The sequence below is a fragment of the Nannobrachium achirus genome (genome assembly GCF_963921795.1).
Source record: "Nannobrachium achirus genome assembly, chromosome: 11".
Lineage (NCBI taxonomy): Eukaryota > Metazoa > Chordata > Actinopteri > Myctophiformes > Myctophidae > Nannobrachium > Nannobrachium achirus.
In genome coordinates, this window is record NC_137820.1 from 50420131 (window position 1) to 50439045 (window position 18915).

General features: G+C 41.4%; 1 protein-coding gene across 1 annotated transcript in view; it reads right to left on the reverse strand.

Annotated features, from left to right (window-relative positions):
• Nucleotides 1-4691: 4691 nt before the first annotated feature.
• nlrc5 (NLR family, CARD domain containing 5) overlaps nucleotides 4692-18915 on the reverse strand; it is a gene marked incomplete at its 5' end in the record, with an annotated part of 56308 nt that continues 42084 nt past the window's right edge. The window contains 10 exons of the mRNA XM_080737148.1: nucleotides 4692-4810; nucleotides 4889-4972; nucleotides 5222-5305; nucleotides 6168-6245; nucleotides 12761-12844; nucleotides 13118-13201; nucleotides 16432-16515; nucleotides 16933-17016; nucleotides 18162-18260; nucleotides 18685-18768. Of these exons, the coding sequence (XP_080593274.1) occupies nucleotides 4723-4810; nucleotides 4889-4972; nucleotides 5222-5305; nucleotides 6168-6245; nucleotides 12761-12844; nucleotides 13118-13201; nucleotides 16432-16515; nucleotides 16933-17016; nucleotides 18162-18260; nucleotides 18685-18768 (853 nt within the window). The 3' untranslated portion in view covers nucleotides 4692-4722. The remainder of the gene's footprint in view (nucleotides 4811-4888; nucleotides 4973-5221; nucleotides 5306-6167; nucleotides 6246-12760; nucleotides 12845-13117; nucleotides 13202-16431; nucleotides 16516-16932; nucleotides 17017-18161; nucleotides 18261-18684; nucleotides 18769-18915) is intronic.

Consider the following 18915-nt stretch of genomic DNA (forward strand, 5'->3'; position numbering starts at 1 on the left):
AGACAGCATATTGTGTGTGTGTGTGTGTGTGTGTGTGTGTGTGTGTGTGTGTGTGTGTGTGTGTGTGTGTGTGTGTGTGTGTGTGTGTGTGTTTGTGTGTGTGTGTGTGTGTGTGTGTGTGTGTGTGGGTGGGTCTGTGTACGTATGTGTGCACATGCACATGTACATGTATCTTTATGTGTTTGTATACTGTTATAATCTATAGTGGAGGAAGTCTGTGTCTGGAGTAGTCTGAGTACTACCTTAATAAACCTGCATACTATGTCCAAATGTATGTGCGAAGTCGTTTGCTCATCGCTCTCAGAATTCAGTTGACTCTCAGGATTTTACAGTGCACCACATCAGGACCATGTGTCCAAAAACACTTCCCAACAGCAGAGTGCTGGAACGATATGGTCTGTTGCTAAGATACTGACATTTCATAGCAGGCATGCCACACATTGTCCAGACCTCTCCTATCTGGTAAATGTGGTGGTACTGTAGCCACAGCTGTACATTAAAACACCAGAACAATTGTTTTCATTCATTTAGACTACTTAGACATGTAATGGAGTGTGAAATGCCTGTATAATGACTTAATGATTATAATGAATCAAATTAAGCTGCTTCCATACCCGTGAAGGACCCTAATTCACTAAACACAAGCCCCCATAATATAAGGAACAAAACAAAATATCAACCAGCGACAGAAGGAATTACTTATTACAAATATAAACTTCACACCAATAGTTAAACATTTTACAGATTGTCCATAGTAAACCCACCAGGTAGATCAATCATGAATATGGGGGGAGATACAATATGTTTTTACACTCAATAAATATACCGGTACTTAAAGCAGCATTATGTAACTTTTTTAAAGAATACATTTAAATGTTGTCCAATCTGTATGGTAGAGTATGTTAATACAATATAACTTAAATAATTGGGGTGGTTGTATTTTGTCTCCCTGGTCCTCTAATTGAGCCATTTAGATCATGTCAAAGGTCAAGAGAAGACCAACAAGGATCTGACACAAATGTTTAACCTGATGGTCAAGATTCAATTTATCCCCTGAGCAAGCAGGCAGACTCTATTAAAAGTCAGCACTTACACAGGAAACATAGTTCAAATCTGGGCTAGTACTGTAGTGCAGCTTCAATTAGCATAAGGTTTTAATTGCTTATAGTAGTGCATGTTTGGTTCAGTAAATTGATGCTGGATGAAAGGTTAACTGGAGTGGCAACACATTAAGAAATGTACTGACCTCATTGCATTATTTCTGTGCTGAACCCATACTGTAGTGTAGGCCTACAGCAAGAGTAAGTATGGAACAACATAATATGCCACTTTAGTGTTCCTCTGTCTGTGGGACAATATTTGTCAGCATCCACTATACCTGATTAACAGCACTTTTGAAGCATAGGCTACAATGTGATTCCCTACTATACCCAAAACAGTGTAATAATATGCCATAATCTGATAATCATTATAATCACTTACTCAGCAAATGTCCAAGACGTGGGTATGACCAGAGACCCTGAGGAGTTCCATGCTCAGGCAGCTCAGCCATAGTTGCAGGCTAACTCACTTTTGGAAACTAAAGTCACATTCACTTGAATCATCTCTCTATGTGGACACACCTGCAGCCAGGTATAATTGTGACCAAATCTGAGTGAGTGTGTGTGTGTGTGTGTGTGTGTGTGTGTGTGTGTGTGTGTGTGTGTGTGTGTGTGTGTGCGCGCGCGCCTGCGTGTGCGTGTGTGTGTGTGTGTGTGTCACACAATCAAGTAGTCTACTGCGTAGTGGAAACTCTTTCTCACTCCTAATTGTAGAGTGACCCGTACAGACAGAGCCTATAACATTTAGTTAAGTGTAATCACCTGTGCGCTCTGCACTTAAATGCGTAACAAGAACCCACTGCTTCCAAAAACAGCAATCAATCAGGTGTGTATCATTGTTTGTAGATGCAGACCTGTTTCTGTTTTAGGGTCCATTTCGATTTGTAGGCTACACTCTCTGATTTGGTTATGGGAACCTCCTGGAACTCCCTCAAAGGACCCCTGGGGGTCCCCGGACCAACATGCGTGCACACACAGACACGCGCGGACACTTCAAAGTAGAAATGTGTTTTGACACCTGGCGTCTTGTCTCTATTTTGTCACAATCACAAAAAAAAAAAAACATGTGGCACTTGTTAAATCGTGCCCATATCACATCACCACAACTGCACCAGCATCATTCACGCACCTCTGGTAAACGACGTAAAACTTGAAGAATTTGTGAAAGAGAACACATTCTTATCAATAATTCACCTACCTCGTTAAATGACTCAACTTCTCGCGCGCACCCTCTCTCTCTTCAATTGACTATTTCCCTCCTTACCAATGCACTTCTTCTGCTACAGCACTTGAACGCAAATTATAGAGTTGCTCTGGTCATTTTATTCCAAGTGTGATGGAAACCGCAGCGGTGTTGGGTATAAATCATTCTCTCCGTCACTGTCTCTGCTATAGGAGGGTGAGTGATTTGGATGGAGAGATGCAGCGCTGGCGCAAGTGGATGCAGAGCAGGGAGGGGGCTCCACCACAGGGGCTCCGCTCTCATTCACTCTCTCTCTCTGTGTGGGTTATCAGCGCAAATATAGCAGTGAGTGGAGGAAGTAGTTAAAGTACTCAAATATTGAAGTATCAATACGACAATGTAGAAACACTCCCTCACAAGAAAAAGTCTGACGTATTCAACATCAAATGTATACAAATCTTTTGAAAATAGCAGATCTACAAGTTGATCTACCATGCATTGTGAGCTTGTAGCTCGGTTATTTTTAGATGGCCAAAATGAAGGGTGAAGTGGTAGTAATAAAGTGGTAGTAATAACCTAAAAGTAATAATAATTAACTATAGTTTTCAAATAATTGTAGTGGAGTAAAAGTAGCCTAGGCCTACAATATTTGCCTCTGAGGTGTAGTGGAGTAGAAGTGAAAGTAGGCTACTTAAAACTGGAAGAAAAAAAATTGTAGGCCTACTTGAGAGTAGGCTACTTGTAGGCGACTTACTTAGGCTACTTTACACCACTGCAAGTCTGTATCATTGCAAATATAGTGAGTAAGTAGTATTTAGAAGTAGACATAGGCAGTTAACCAATATTCTTGCAAAACAACTATGAAACTGTGACATAATTAAGGTGTGCTGTATTTAATAATTATTATTATTAAACAGTTAATGATTTGATTAGTTAATGTCTTTAATGGATCTTGAAAACACCCTATCAAGTGCCATCACCCTTTCATGCATTTGTGAATAAGTGCAGTGAATGTAAAATAGAACATTAATGGCCTCAGATTTGAACATCTGCAGAAATAGACCTACATTATGTAGGCTATTATGTAGTTCTTTCAATATAATGCTCAGTGACACCCCCTTTTGGTCAATATTGGTAGCACAAGTTATGATGTCAGTCCCATGATCAAGACTGATGAGGTTAGAATTTGTGACATAATCAGTAGCCTAATATTACAGTCCATAACATTGTTATTGCCTTTAATTCACCACATTGACCCACAGTACAAATCAGAATAAAGATTAATAAGGGGGGACAAGTGTATTAATCTCACCTCCAGAACCTTTTACATGATGAAGAATTAAATTATTGTACAAGTCAGCTGAGTTAAAAGAAGACAAATCATTTTAATGCAGCCACCTCATCAGTACAGCATTAGACTTTAGTACCTGTCTATTCGAGTTGTGACTCTGAGGCTTGCTGTCGATAGTGCAAAAAATAAATTTACCACCATTTCACATTATGGCCAGGGATCTCAAACTACATTTTTACTTTGCAACATGGCTACTTCTTTTGTAGCATCACTAGCATGCTATAGTTCCTACAGTTGCTTAGGAAGTAGAGTGGGCACCTGCGAACGGTTTCGATCAATATCCCCTCCTGGCATCATGTCAAAGTATCCTTGAAACAAGCTCTGAGACACAAAGCGAGTAGACACAAAATTGTGTAACTGTAGAGAGATATGGCAAGGTAAAACAAAGGGTGGGGGGTAAACAATCTACAATGCAGTGGCTAGTATGTGGCACATTGTGATCTTATAGAAAGAAAACTATACTGTACATACACTTTCTTTCTGACGGAATAGTCCCCCAAAATGAAGTCATTTATACCATCATCAGCTATTAAATCAAACTCAGTTATTACAGCTAAATAAAAACTGTTGAAATAAACCCGGTCATAAATACGTAGATGGATGGAGACCACTACCTGAATTAACCAGGAGCAAGGATGATTCTGGCAGACCTTCCTTCCTCTGGCGTCATGGTTTTACTGAGAGTTTGTGGGTGTATGTTGCTTTTGAGGACTGTGGTCTCCAATTATTGTAAACATCGGATGCATCTGATCCTGTCTCATTATTCATATCATACAGGCTGAGACCTTCCAATACAGTGCAATTCACTATCGTAAAAACAAAAGTGCAATTTTCTCCACACATACTCTATACAGTACAAACTATGAATACAGTTTGGCACACAGTAGGCTATTTAGACTAAGCTGTTTTTGTGTGTGTTTAGTTACTTTTTTGGAAAAACTAAACAGAACAAATGTAAAACATCTAAATTGAAGCAACTTGCTACTATTTAAATCATTTTAACCTTCCACCAGCCAAATATAATTTCAGTGTGTCCCAGCATTGAAATCAATCAGGGCTGGGATTTCAGCCATGTGATGACCTCACGTCTAGTGCAATGCAGAGGAGAAGTTGAGCCTGCTGTCCTTCAGCCCCAGTTTCACAGCGTCACCGTCACAGATCTTGTTCCTCCACAGCCTAAAGAGGAAAGGCATTGTGGTACTGCAGGACTTTGTTAAATATGGCAATGCATAAAGCTGGGCTACAATGATTTACCTGATGAGTTGTAGAGCAGGACAGAACTGTAGCGCTCTAACCAGAGCCTCTGCTCCAACAACACTCAAACTATTGGCCTCTAGACTGGGAAAATTAAACACATATAATTAGGCGATGTCTTCTAGTCACTAGAAACATGTGCGTGTGCATGCTTGCATGTGTTTGCATATGAGTGCTCTGCTATCCACTCATTCAGTTACAGACATTCAAAACTGGGAGTTCCCCAGCACAAACAACATACTTTCATTGATCTTTCGCTAGTTCCATGGCAGCAATTTAGGTCAAGAGTGTGTGTGTAAGTGTGTGTGAGTCAGTGTATACTGTTCGACTTACTCCAGTCTAGTTAGTTTCGGACACAGAGGTAATACGTTGGCCAATTCCTCTGCCACATCATCCCCACATCCATTCCAGCCCAAACTAAAGAGCAGAAGAGGGGGAGCATAGGTCAAGAGATAGAAAAGAGACACATGGCACTTTTCAACTACAAAGGGTAACCCAGAACCTTCCATAACCTGAAACAGTAACTTTCCAGAACCCATGAAGTTCTGTTGTGTTTTTCCGTTTCCATTTCCATTATGGTTCCATTCCAGAACTCAGGGTTAGGTCCACGATGAGGTTCTGAGAACCCTATATGAAACCAAGCCATACCAGTATAGAGGGTATGCGCATGCATAAAGTGAATGGCAAATCGAGGGGCAAATCGAGTGGCAAAGTGAGTGGCAAAGTGAGTTTAATGTTTTTTAACTTTGTTTAATGCAATCAGATTGGATTTTTCTGTTTGGATGTATGGGCCAGAAAGTATTTTTTTGCCACGATATGATGATGATGATGTCACGCGCATACCTTCTATATCGTCGTTGTCGGGTGAAAACCTTGTCCAAAACCGTTCGTTTTGCATTTATCATTTAAAAAATGATTTAAACTAGTGAAAACAGCCGATCTGCAAGCACACAACGCCTCGCACCGGGAGGCGTTGTGTGCTTGTAGATCTGCTGTTTTCACTACTTTTGTCTGACGGCCTTGTACGATGAAGCAAGGCTTTACTTTGCGAAAGTAAGTACAAATTTGAAACTTGCTGATACGAGGTTTCCACCCGACAACAACGATATGGAAACAAATCCAGAACCTGTGAAATACATTAGATGGCACGGAATGGACCACTTGTAGACGAAAAGAGACAATATACGTAGCATTTTAAAATGGTACGTCCATCCTAGCCTGTACATTTAGTATCAGAAAGATGACTAATTTCACCAGTCCGTTTCCTGTTCCCGCTTACCTCACATCCTGTATGAGGTTGCAGTGTGCTAGACTGGCTGCTAAAGCACAAAGATTGGAAGTCCCAACCGAGGTTAGACTGAAAGACAACGAAGAAGAATATTTAGTGTACACCACGATGCAAAAATAACCACAACCTGCGCAGTTACTTATTTTTATTGTTTTACTTTTAAAAAGTTCTGATGGCAGTACTGTTTATTGCGTTTTCATTGCTCAACATGCTTTTTTTTGTTATCAATTATTTTTATTTTCCATAACATGAAATTAGAGACATACATATGAATAGAACAAGAAAAAGTAAAACATTAATCAAAAGAAAAATGCAATTAACAGACAAACAACACAAACAATAGCAAAACAAGAAAAGGAAAAGAAAACCCACCCACCCCCTTTCCCCGGACCAACACGGAATGTACAATAGTGCATGCCTGTGCTAGGCTGTTACCACTATATAGTGATTTCTTGAATCATAGCCTTAAGCTTATCTGCAATGTCCGACCACATATTAATGTTTTCTTCTTTTGCTCCGTGTAACCTTGCTATCGACTGCTCTAAATATACTATATCTAGAAAGGTCAAGGCCCACTGGCGAAACGTTAACGTATGAGGAGGTTTCCACCGCGTAGCTACCATCTTCTTCGCCGCCGTTAATCCAGCAAAGAAGATGCGCTTGCGTATATTGTTTAGTTGCAACTGTGAGACGTCATTTAATAAAAATAAAGAAGGAGAAGATATGATATTAATACTAAAAATAGTTGAAAGTTTGGAGGCAACCATATTCCAGAATGACGACACATTTGGGCATTCCCAAACCATGTGAAGGAAGGTACCAATACTATTTGAGGCGCAGAGAGTGCAGTTGGGATTATTCAAAATCCTCATAGCACATAGTCTGCGGGGAGTTAAATAAGTCCGATGAACAAAATTTAAATGAATTTGTTGATGGTCTGGATTTCTAGAAGATAGCCTAATGTTAGACCATACTGTGTCCCAACAAAAGTCAGGGTCCAAATTTGGTACATCATTCCTCCAAACAGTATCAACAGATAGGGGCCCATAACTACAGTCTAATAAAAAACCATAGAGGGTGGAAACCAAACCTCTTGTTCTGTTACCATCACAGATAAACTCCTGGAAGGGGTGCAATCTAAGGGGAGCTTGCCATGGGACCCCGTAGGTCCTCATGGACGTTCTCAGTTGGAAGTAGAAAAAAAGGGTATTTCCAGGCAGATTGAAGATGTCACACAAATCTCGAAAAGGTCGTAAACCATTTCTATCAAATAAGTCCCCTAATGTACGAATCCCCTTAGCCCTCCACCTTGGAAAGCGAATGGGGCGATCCTCGATTAAAAGTCTTTGATTATTGAACACTGGGGAAAATAAGTTCCATTTACAATCAATCTTACACATCTTTTCAGCTGCCCTCCACACTGCCACTAAATGAGAAATGATAGGTCCAAAGCGAACTTTGCATTGATGTGTAGTTATGTTTGAATAGATAAGATCTCTCAATTCAACAGGCTGCACTAAACTCTCCTCAAGCTCTCTCCAAGAAACCTTATTTGCTGGGTTAAACCAATTTAAAAGGGGGCGGAGCGTGAAGGCCCAATAATAAAATTTAAAGTTGGGCAATGAAAGGCCGCCATCATCTCTAGCACGTTGTAATAGAGAAAGTTTAAGACGAGGGCGTTTCCCTTTCCACACAAACTTAGATATCGAAGAGTGAAGCTTATTCCAGTATTGCGGCGGTGGTGGCAAAGGGAGCATAGAGCTTACAAAGTTAACCCTAGGAAGAACATTCATCTTTATGATTGAAACTCGAGCTTGGAGAGAGTTGGGCAAAGATGACCATCTATCTAAATCAAGACAAATCTTATTTAGAGTGTCACCATAGTTGTTCTTAACAATAGCCTGAAGAGAGGGGAAAATATCTATGCCAAGATATTTGAATTGGCTTACTACTGGGATTATGGGCGGCAGGATAGCAGATCTCATCTGATCATTTAGAGGTAGAAGGGCTGACTTCGTCCAATTAATTTTGTAGCCGGAAATGGAACTGAACTGATCAAAAATTTGAAGGACGTGAGTAATTGACTGTGGTGCATTCTCAATGAACAGTAGAATATCATCAGCATATAGGGAAATGCGATGCTGTGTGTTGTTAATCGAAACAGGAGTAATATCTGCAGACTGACGCACTGTCTGAGCCAAGGGTTCGAGTGAAAGTGCGAAAAGGAGAGGACTAAGGGGACAACCCTGCCTTGAAGATCTGCCAATCGTGAATAGCGGCGAACAGATCTTACCGGTTAGGACCATCGCTGACGGATTAGAATAAAGTACTTTAACAAAATGTATGAATGAAGCACCAAATCCCATTTTATCTAGTACAGCCCACAGGTAAGACCATTCCAGACGATCAAATGCTTTCAACGCATCGAGCGACAACACTGCGGCGGGGGTCCTCAGCTCCTTAGCCCTATCGATGATATGCAATAGTCGTCTAGCATTATCAGAGGCTAGTCTAGTTCCTATGAAACCTGTCTGATCACAGTGTACTAAGGTGGTCATAAAACCCTGCAAGCGACGCGCAAGCACCTTAGCAAAAACTTTTAGATCAGAATTCAAAAGTGAAAGCGGTCTATAGCTTGCGCAATCTGTGGGATCCTTGTTCTTCTTCAACAATAATGATATAATAGCTACATTCACATCCCTGGAGAAAGAGCCACTTTCAATTGCATATCGAAACATGTCTAGCATCAGCTGACCTAGATCTTCCCAAAAGATGGCATAAAGTTCAGGGGGTATCCCATCCAAACCAGGCGACTTGCCCCTACGCATTGCGAGCACAGCTTCCTGTAATTCCGCCAGATGGAGCGGTCTATCTAAGGCTTCCGCATCCGCCTCGCTAAGGGTTGGTAACTGTATGTTGGATAAAAAATCATTGCATACTGCATCATCGTGAATGACCTCGGAGGTGTAGAGCTCATCATAAAAAGCACGAAACGTGGCATTGACCTCTTTGGGTTCTGTAACCATGGCTCCCGTTGTTGATTTGACACTAACAATATCAGCAAAATGCTCATTGGATCTAAGACGTAAAGCCAGTAAGTGACTGGGTCTTGCACTATTAAAATAGTAGTTTTGCCTTGTGCGTTTCATTTGAAATTCTGAGCGGCGCTTGAGAATGGAGTTAATTTCTTTCTTAACTAGCTCTCTCTGGGTTGCTGTACTAACATCAAAGTTATTTTGGAGAGAATTATCCAAAGTAGAAAACCGAGATTCCAATTCCACCAGTTTGGCTGACCTTAATTTTCTCTGAGTGGACGCATAGAGGGTTGTATTACTCCTGATAAAGCCTTTAATTGCATCCCAAAGAATTCTGGGATCCTCAACTGAGCCTGTATTGATATTTATAAATTCGCGCAAACCAGTTTGAAACTGAGCTACAAATGCCGCATCGCGCAGCAGTGTGGTGTTAAACCGCCATCTAGGAGCTCTATCTATAACCTGTTTCAGTGAAGCAACACACAGCACCGCCTTGTGATCCGAGAGTGACATTGGGAGCAACTCTACCTTGGCAATTTTATGAAACAAGCTAACAGGGGCAAAAACGTAATCGATCCTAGAGAATGAAGCATGCCTACCCGACAGAAAAGAAAAATCTCTAACCGTTGGGTTCATTAAACGCCAGATGTCGAGTAAGCCAGTTGAGTTTGCCCAAGCACGTAGTTCTGCAGACGCTAGTGCTTGTTCTCTGCTTTCTACCCCAGTGGATCTATCTAGGTTATGTTGCCATGTTGCATTGAAGTCAGCACCAACAATGATTTTGAAATCCGTCAGTTCCAATAAGGTTTTAGTTAGTAATTTGTAAAACTCTTTGTCTAAAACATTTGGAGCATACACAGAGACTAGTGCTAGCATTTTACCCTCCAAGCGGATTTTAGCAACAGCTATCCTCCCGTCACTGTCAGACCAATCACCCAAAAAATCCAACCTAAGGTTACGTCTAGCCAATATGGCTACTCCCTTGGTTTTGGAAGAAGCAGCTGAAAAGGCTAAAACACGATAATGTTTATTAGCCAATCGGTTGGAATGCTCTTTTAAAAGATGAGACTCCTGTATAAATGCAAAGTCAATTGATTTAGATCGCAAAACCCCCAAAATGCTGGTTCGCTTATGCGGTATATTCGCTCCCCTTACATTGAAACTTAGAAATTTATATTCTGTCATAATTGTGGTTCAAACCATACGCACAGCAAGCACAGTAGAACATTTTAGAATTTCCTAGTTGGTCCCTCACAACAAACCTTCCCCACAGAAAAACAAAACAACCCCAAAAGGAACAGAAAGGAAAAAGCAACATCAAACGAACATAAAAAAACACATAACATTGAAGCTTGAGGGGGAAAACCCCATTAGCATCAGAGTGCACAAAAACAGTTCCCCACCCCATCAACCTATTAGTCAACCTTCATTTCACTCTGTCAGAGAGTGCAAACAAGTAACTGCCCAAAAGTAACCATACATTGCCCTCTGGTGATTATGTAAATATATAACAGATCACCAAAGTAAAAACAACAACAACAAAAAAGTGCCTTCTTGTGGCTGAATAGCTCTCAAACATTCCATCCGCTCAAATTATGATCAATCTCCCCACTTCATATCACTTAAATAAATGAGAATGGTATGTTAACATTTCTAGTAAAGAAGGGGGAGAGAAAAAAGAAAAGAATAAAGGGGAAAAAAATGAGGGGACTATAACAACTGTAATAATAATAATCAGTCCAGCATTAGGCCCACCTAGAATGTGATAAAGCCCTATAAGCCACGTTAATGCAAATAACCAAACACTTGTGACAGATAAGTGGAAATAAGGCTGTCACCACGACAAGGCACTAATATAATATTAATAATAAAAATAAATAAAAAGGAAATCAGTGTATATGATATAAAAAATATATGCACTTATATATGTAGTTAGAAATAGAAATTAAAAGCACATCCGGGGGGCCATATGCAGCAAAGCACACACAGTGTTAATGCATACTGCGCCACATACAGCCCCCCCCATGCATCCATGTATACAAACCACAATTACTAATTAGAAGGGGGAAAAAAAGAAAGAAAAGAAAAGTCTGTATACATAAGTATTTACATAAAACACAGTTATGTATGATCAGGAAACCATATACAACACAGCACACATAATGCATACTGCGCCATATACAGCTCCCTGTACATGCCCAAAAGGCCAGTGCAAACTTAGCTAAATGTCAATCATATTAGTTAAGTCTGTTTCCGTCTTAAACAGTAAACTACCATACTTCAAACAGTGAACCTACCCAATCACGACTACAAAATAAATATCCCAATACAGAGCTCCCCTCTCCCCCCATCAAGAAATTAACATTAACAACAAGTAAAGTAGGTAAATAACTACCCCCCCCCCCCCCCCCCCCCCCCCCCAGACAGCGGATCCACAAGCACGTAGAGCCAACGCGCCACGAGATCGTACATCCGCCAGCTATTGAGATTAGAAAAAAAAAGGAAAAAAAAGAACGAGTCAATGAGCCAGGGAGAGAGAGAGAGAGAGGAGAAGCAGAGATAGGTAGAGAGACATAGAGAAAGGGCGGGAGAGCGAGTGGTCTCTGGAACCGCGGAGCCTTCACAATTTAGACCATATTATTTATATCTGTTTCACCTTAAACAGTAGGCTACATTACTCAATACAAAGGCCAAAGCCCAGTCTCGCCCTCCTACCCGAGAAAGTAGCGTTTTAGGAGGCATAAACGAACCATAAACTAACAACCAACATAGCCGCCATTACCTAACAGAAAGAGAGAGAGAGAGAGAGAGAGAGAGAGACAGACACACACACACACACACACACACACACAGCGAGAGAGAGAGCCATAGAGAGAGAGAGAGAGAGAGAGAGAGAGAGAGAGGAAAAGCCGAGATAGATAGAGAGACATAGAGTGAAGACGAGAGAGAGAGCAGGCTCCGTCTGAACCGCGACACGGAACCCGTTAGACAAAGCTTAACAGAGAGAGATAAAACCCTCTAGACCTATATAGTAAGCAGCACAACGCTCAATAAGAGCAAAGAAAAGGAATACAATAATAACAAGAACAATGTCCATTATATTCAAACAAAAAAGACAGTGAATTATGCTTATAGCTTTAGCAGCCCTAAATCCTCTCTCCTTGCGGTAACCTAAATTAAAACGAGTAACACCCATCTGCTTACAGATCTTGTTAAAAAATAAAATATATCTTATTCTTCGATACAAATAAAATAGGTATTATGAAACGAAACACTTGAAAACACAACGTCAAGTCAGATGATGAGTCCAAAACAATAAGTAGGCTTACATTAACAACTCACCCTTTGGGGAGGAGGAGGAGGAGAGAGTGAGGAAAGAAAGACGCTGCGTAAAAGTCATCTCCAAAGTCCCAGCCAGCTTACCAACAGTCCATTAAAGGCAAAAGGATATCACATCGGCAGAATGTGTTTGAAAGCACGCGATCACGAAAGCAAAAGTGTCCCTGGTAAAAGTTAGTTCATTGCTCAACATGCTGAAAAGAAACTCACTGAATCTTGGTGAGGTTCTTCATATGGACTAGTGCTGTAGACAGACTGATAGACCCTTTAGAGCCTAGCTGGTTCTCTGATATACTAAACAACACACACACACACACACACACACACACACACACACACACACACACACACACACACACACATGCGCGCACACACAGGGTGATCAGACAGGATATAAAAAGGAACAATATAGGACAAATATCAGGACAAATTCTGTTTACTGTGTGTTTGTGTGTGTGTGTGTGTGTGTGTGTGTGTGTGTGTGTGTGTGTGTGTGTGTGTGTGTGTGTGTGTGTGTGTGTGTGTGTGTGTGTGTGTGTGTGTGTGTGTGTGTGTGTGTGAACTTACTTGAGCACACTGAGGTGTGTTAGAGAAGGCAAAATCAGGGCCATCACAGCAGCAGTGAGCTCACCGAGACTATTACTGGACAGACTGGCACAGAGTGGAGATAATCATTTACTATCCTAGGTACAGATACGTTATCATGTACCAGGTGCAGAATAGTTTAACATGTGACGGATAATACCTACAACAACAAGTGAGGAAGAATCCTGTGTGTTGGGAAGCTGATAGCAGAGTGCCTAAGACACGTATCACATACAGTAAACTCTGATGCCAGACATAGAGTCCCCGCTCCCTGCATTTCACTCCCTATATCACTGTTTCCCAAACAGTGGGTCGGGACCCAATTTTTATAAAAATGTAAACAATATTTTAGACAATTTTTAACAAACAAACAAACAAACCTAAGAAATTCCATAAATAAAATAATTGAGAAATTAGTCAAATTCTGTGCTTGTAGACCACGTTGCGATCTATGCGAAGCGACACCTTGTGCGCTTGTAGATCTGCTATTTTTACTAGTTTGGTCCCGGGCAAATGTCTAATCTCTCTTTTGGGTCTTGACCTGAAAGGTTTGGGAACCACTGCTCTATACTGTACTGTAACTCCCAATAAAGGCAAGGAAAGCCTGAAAAAAATAACCCTGTGTTTACTGTTTATACTGACTAGAAAAAAGCCCCCTGCGGGGGCCTGGCCCCTTTCCTATGTGAAAGTCCCCTGTACCCAGAGATGGATACAGTCCAGTGGGCAGCTAAGCAATACAAATGTAGGATAGCTCAACATTAAATATGCAGTTTTTTCCAAAATGCAAAATAGTGTAAATGGCAATCCATCCATCCATCCACATCCATCCATCCATCCATCCATCCATCCAACCACATCCATCCATCCATCCATCCATCCATCCATGCATCCATCCATCCATCCACATCCATCCATCCATCCATCCATCCATCCACATCCATCCATCCATCCATCCATCCATCCATCCATCCATCCATGCATCCATCCATCCATGCATCCATCCATCCACATCCATCCATCCATCCACAACCATCCATCCATCCATGCATCAATCCATCCATCCATCCACATCCATCCATCCATCCATCCATCCATCCATCCACATCCATCCACATCCATCCATCCATCCACATCCATCCACATCCATCCATCCATCCACATCCATCCACATCCATCCATCCATCCATCCATCCATCCATCCATCCACATCCATCCATCCATCCATCCATCCACATCCATCCATCCATCCACATCCATCCATCCACATCCATCCATCCATCCACATCCATCCATCCACATCCATCCATCATCCATCCATCCACATCCATCCATCCTCTACTGTACCTTACCGTACCTTACTCTGTAATCTACTGTACTTTACCTTACTGTACTGTACTTTGCTGTACTCTACTGTACCTTGCTGTACTCTACTGTACCTTGCATCCATCCATCCATCCATCCATCCACATCCATCCACATCCATCCACATCCATCCATCCATCCATCCATCCATCCATCCATCCACATCCATCCATCCACATCCATCCATCCATCCATCCATCCATGCATCCATCCATCCATGCATCCATCCATCCATCCACATCCATCCATCCATCCATCCATCCATCCACCCACATCCATCCATCCATCCATCCACATCCATCCATCCACATCCATCCATCCACATCCATCCATCCACATCCATCCATCATCCATCCATCCACATCCATCCATCCTCTACTGTACCTTACTGTACCTTATTGTACTGTACTCTACTGTAATCTACTGTACTTTACCTTACTGTACTGTACTTTGCTGTACTCTACTGTACCTTGCTGTACTCTACTGTACCTTGCTGTACTCTACTGTACCTTGCTGTACTGTACATATTCTGTGTTCTATATCTATGAATTCTGTGTTCTAGAACTATGAATTCTGTGTTCTAGATCTATGTTTTTGATTCTTGTTCTAGATCCCCCCCCCCCTCTCTCTCTCTCTGTGTGTGTGTGTGTGTGTGTGTGTGTGTGTGTGTGTGTGTGTGTGTGTGTGTGTGTGTGTGTGTGTGTGTGTGTGTCTCTCTGTGTGTGTGTGTGTGTGTGTGTGTGTGTGTGTGTGTGTGTGTGTGTGTGTGTGTGTGTGTGTGTGTGTGTGTGTGTGTGCGTGCATCTGACCCCCCCCCCCCCCCTTCCCTCTTGTAACCTGAGACCTGGTGATGATAATGACACTTCGCTCCCAACTATGGATTGCGCAATATGCCGCCTACAGGCCAAAATGTGGGGAAAAATTTTAAACATTTTGGGATTATGAGAAGTAGAGACACATCTGAAGGTGATAAAGTTGATGTTGGGCAAGGTACATGCGTTATTGATTTTTGTATTATGTTTTTTAGACAATTGAACAACTGCTGAACGTGGAGTTACAGATGGAAACACACACACGCATTTTTTTGGGGCGATTCTGATTATGTAGTGGGATAAGCAGCAGCTGAAACTCTGCTGTCTTTAGAGGTGGCGATAATGTAATGTGAAGTGGACATTCTGGACAGATTTTACCTTCTATTTTTAACAATCAGGATCATCTCTGACCAAAATCTAATTAAATGTTTCAGTGTAGACTCCAGACCATCATAGTGAAACACATGGAAATGCTGTCTAACATTGCTTCAGCAAATTAGAGTAGCTGCTAAGCTTGCACAAAAACAGCAATGACACTGTTAGTAGCTACTAGCTATGTTAATTATAGACATTTGTCATTACAGAACAAGCATGGCAGATAGCAAAAGAACATGTTTTGGATGATTTGGTCACTGAAAGTGAAAGCAGTCCAGCAGCTACTTGTAATGTCTGTGATGCAATGTGTTGCGAGAGGCGTCAGGCATTATCTAAACTGGATAAGTACCGTTATGTCAGCACCTTGCTGCTGTTTTATCTAGGAAAATATATTGGACTGGGAGTGGGACTCAATATCAGCAAAAACTAATTAAAATATAGCAACTGGCAACACTTGATTGCGGCATCGCTAATAGTACCTTCCACCCAACTATTGAGCAGAGCCCCAGATAATAGGGTGACGGGAAACGATTTGATCTTCCCAAATGAAAAAAAAAAGAAGAAAAAAAGGAAAGAGAGGAGAAGGGGAAGCAAAATGAACTCAGGAGAGAAACAATACCCATGAGAATTCTTCAAGGTGTTTCTTGAATAAGATTGCATAACTCTGACATTGCGCTCTTCTTATAATATAATTGTGAACAATGTATTATGAAAACTCATCTTGAATATTAATAATCATTTTTTTACTTAAGCTCCTCCAGTTGACTGCATGTCCTCAGTGCATGAAGCAGCCTTTCTCCTGATTGGTCACTGATACCGTTATTTGAAAGCCTTAAGGACATGCATTGCACACACGCATGAGCGCGCGCGCGCACACACACACGCACGCACGCACGCACGCACGCACGCACGCACGCACGCACGCACGCACGCACGCACGCACGCACGCACACACACACACACACACACACACACACACACACACACACACACACACACACACACACACACCGTATTATATAATAATATACGAATATGAACAGATGTGTAAGATTCTCTGATAACTTTTAGTGACAGTAAAAAGGTATCATACAACAGGACTTATCTTTAGTTTATATTTAGTTAATGTTATATTGTATTTAAATATTATATTTTTATAGTAGGCTACCCAAATTTGGCAATATTCTTCTAGTCAAGTACATTTTGTCCGTGACTGTATGGGACTCACTGGTGACCCAACCAACCCACCTGATCTTCCTGAGACCTGTCCAGGTAGGAAGGACTCTGGTCAGCTGTTCAACCCCTCTATCAGCCATTCTCCAGCCCTCCAACCTGCCAGCACATGTCCAAATACTCATCAAACATATCTCATATCCACTATATAGATTATCACCTAGGTGGGCATTTGTCAGTTTCCAAACAAATATCTGAGATGTCTTTGCCCAAAGTCAGATAATACAAGGGCAATGACAAATGCTGTGTGATTTATTTCTCACACTAAATGTACTTCCCAGGTCAGTGAAGCCAGTAAATGCAGTCCCAGACCAATAAATTAACATTACAATCAACTCTCCTGTCCTGCTTTAATTCCCAGATTGTGTGTGAGTCTTAAAACATGTTGCTCGTATGGCGGGCCTTTCTGTGGCTGGTTGAAGGTCACTATTTTTCCACTGTACTTTGCTGCCATTGCACCCACATAAACTCCAGTGTCTCCTCAGCCATGACTTCTGTCCATGTTCGACACAGATCCATGGCTGAAGCTGTAGGTTAAACGGAGGTCGAGTGTGTGGTGTCAATTCTATGCCCACCATTTCACTTTAGCTGTGCTGATGGGATAAATTGCAGTGTAAACCTACAGGAAGATACTTGCATTCATTGGTCAGCTGCCATGTGAGTTAAAAGGTTATAAGGCAGACAAATCAGGCCCTTATACAGTACATCTTTTCTACTCTGTTGATTTAACATCCATATTTATGACTATATGCACATTATACTGTATTTGATGAGGGCGGGTATATTTGAAACCTGTTCATATACTGTACCATTAATGCACATACTTACAGGTATATCTACACTCATAACAAGTGTACGTGTTATGACAGAGACCAGACAGAGAGCACACATTACACTTATTTTAAAGTCCCTAAATTAGTCTTTTCTAAAGTCCCTGTTAGCTTTAGAATCAATTTTAAGATCCTTTTATTGGTTTTTAAATCATTACATGGATATGCTCCCGCCTACTTATCCACAATGATTTCCAGGTACGGTTTATTCCCAGCAGGACCCTTAGGTCCTCTGGCACCGGTCCAGGGGTGGAAAAAGTACTCACATTTCTTACTAAATAAGTATTTAGTATTTACATGCGACCTGATGGTCGCGTGTAAAAATATGTTGTGCAAATATGTTGTGCAAATGTTGTGCATCCCTAGTGCATGACAGTATGTATATGTAGGCTATATTCTGTGTGTGTGACTTACTGTATCTCCTCCATGTGTTGGAGTTTCTCCATAGCAGTTAGCAGACCCAGCATAACCGCTTCCTGAGATGGTCCCAACACTTTGATGACCTTATTCAGACTGGAAAACACAGAGGATAAAGTTATCTAGACTGCAGCCATCGGGATGAGGGGAGATACAACAAAGACAATACATGTCAGTGTGCCAGGTCAATACCAATGCCCCACAGCCACTAATGTAATGCTCTTTCACGGCATGTAAAGTGATTTGTACTGGATTTGAATAATATACAAACTTCTCAAATCCAAACCAGGGGTACAATGATCTTCCTGGAAACAGCGACCTTTAAAAATTACTTCACCATTACATACCGTCAAAAAACGCTTCACAACAATGATGGTATACTGTAACTAAAGAGATTTATTGAGGGGAAAAAAGAAAAGGTTTTACATGCATAGATTTTCAACTACCGTATGATTCAACTTTCACGCTCCCATGTCTTTGTCTGTCAGAAGACGCACTGGAGTAGTAGATTGTTACTTACTTGAGTTGGCGTAAAGAGATGAGCTTTCCCAGTGTCTGTGCCAGACACACTCTGCTGTCCTCATCCAGAGGTACTGTGTCCAGACTGCACGCACGCACGCACGCACGCACGCACGCACGCACGCACGCACGCACGCACGCACACACACACACACACACAAGCATTATTACTATTAGTATTTATAATAGCAGGGAGGGAGAAAGACATAAGTGACTGTATATGTATACTGTG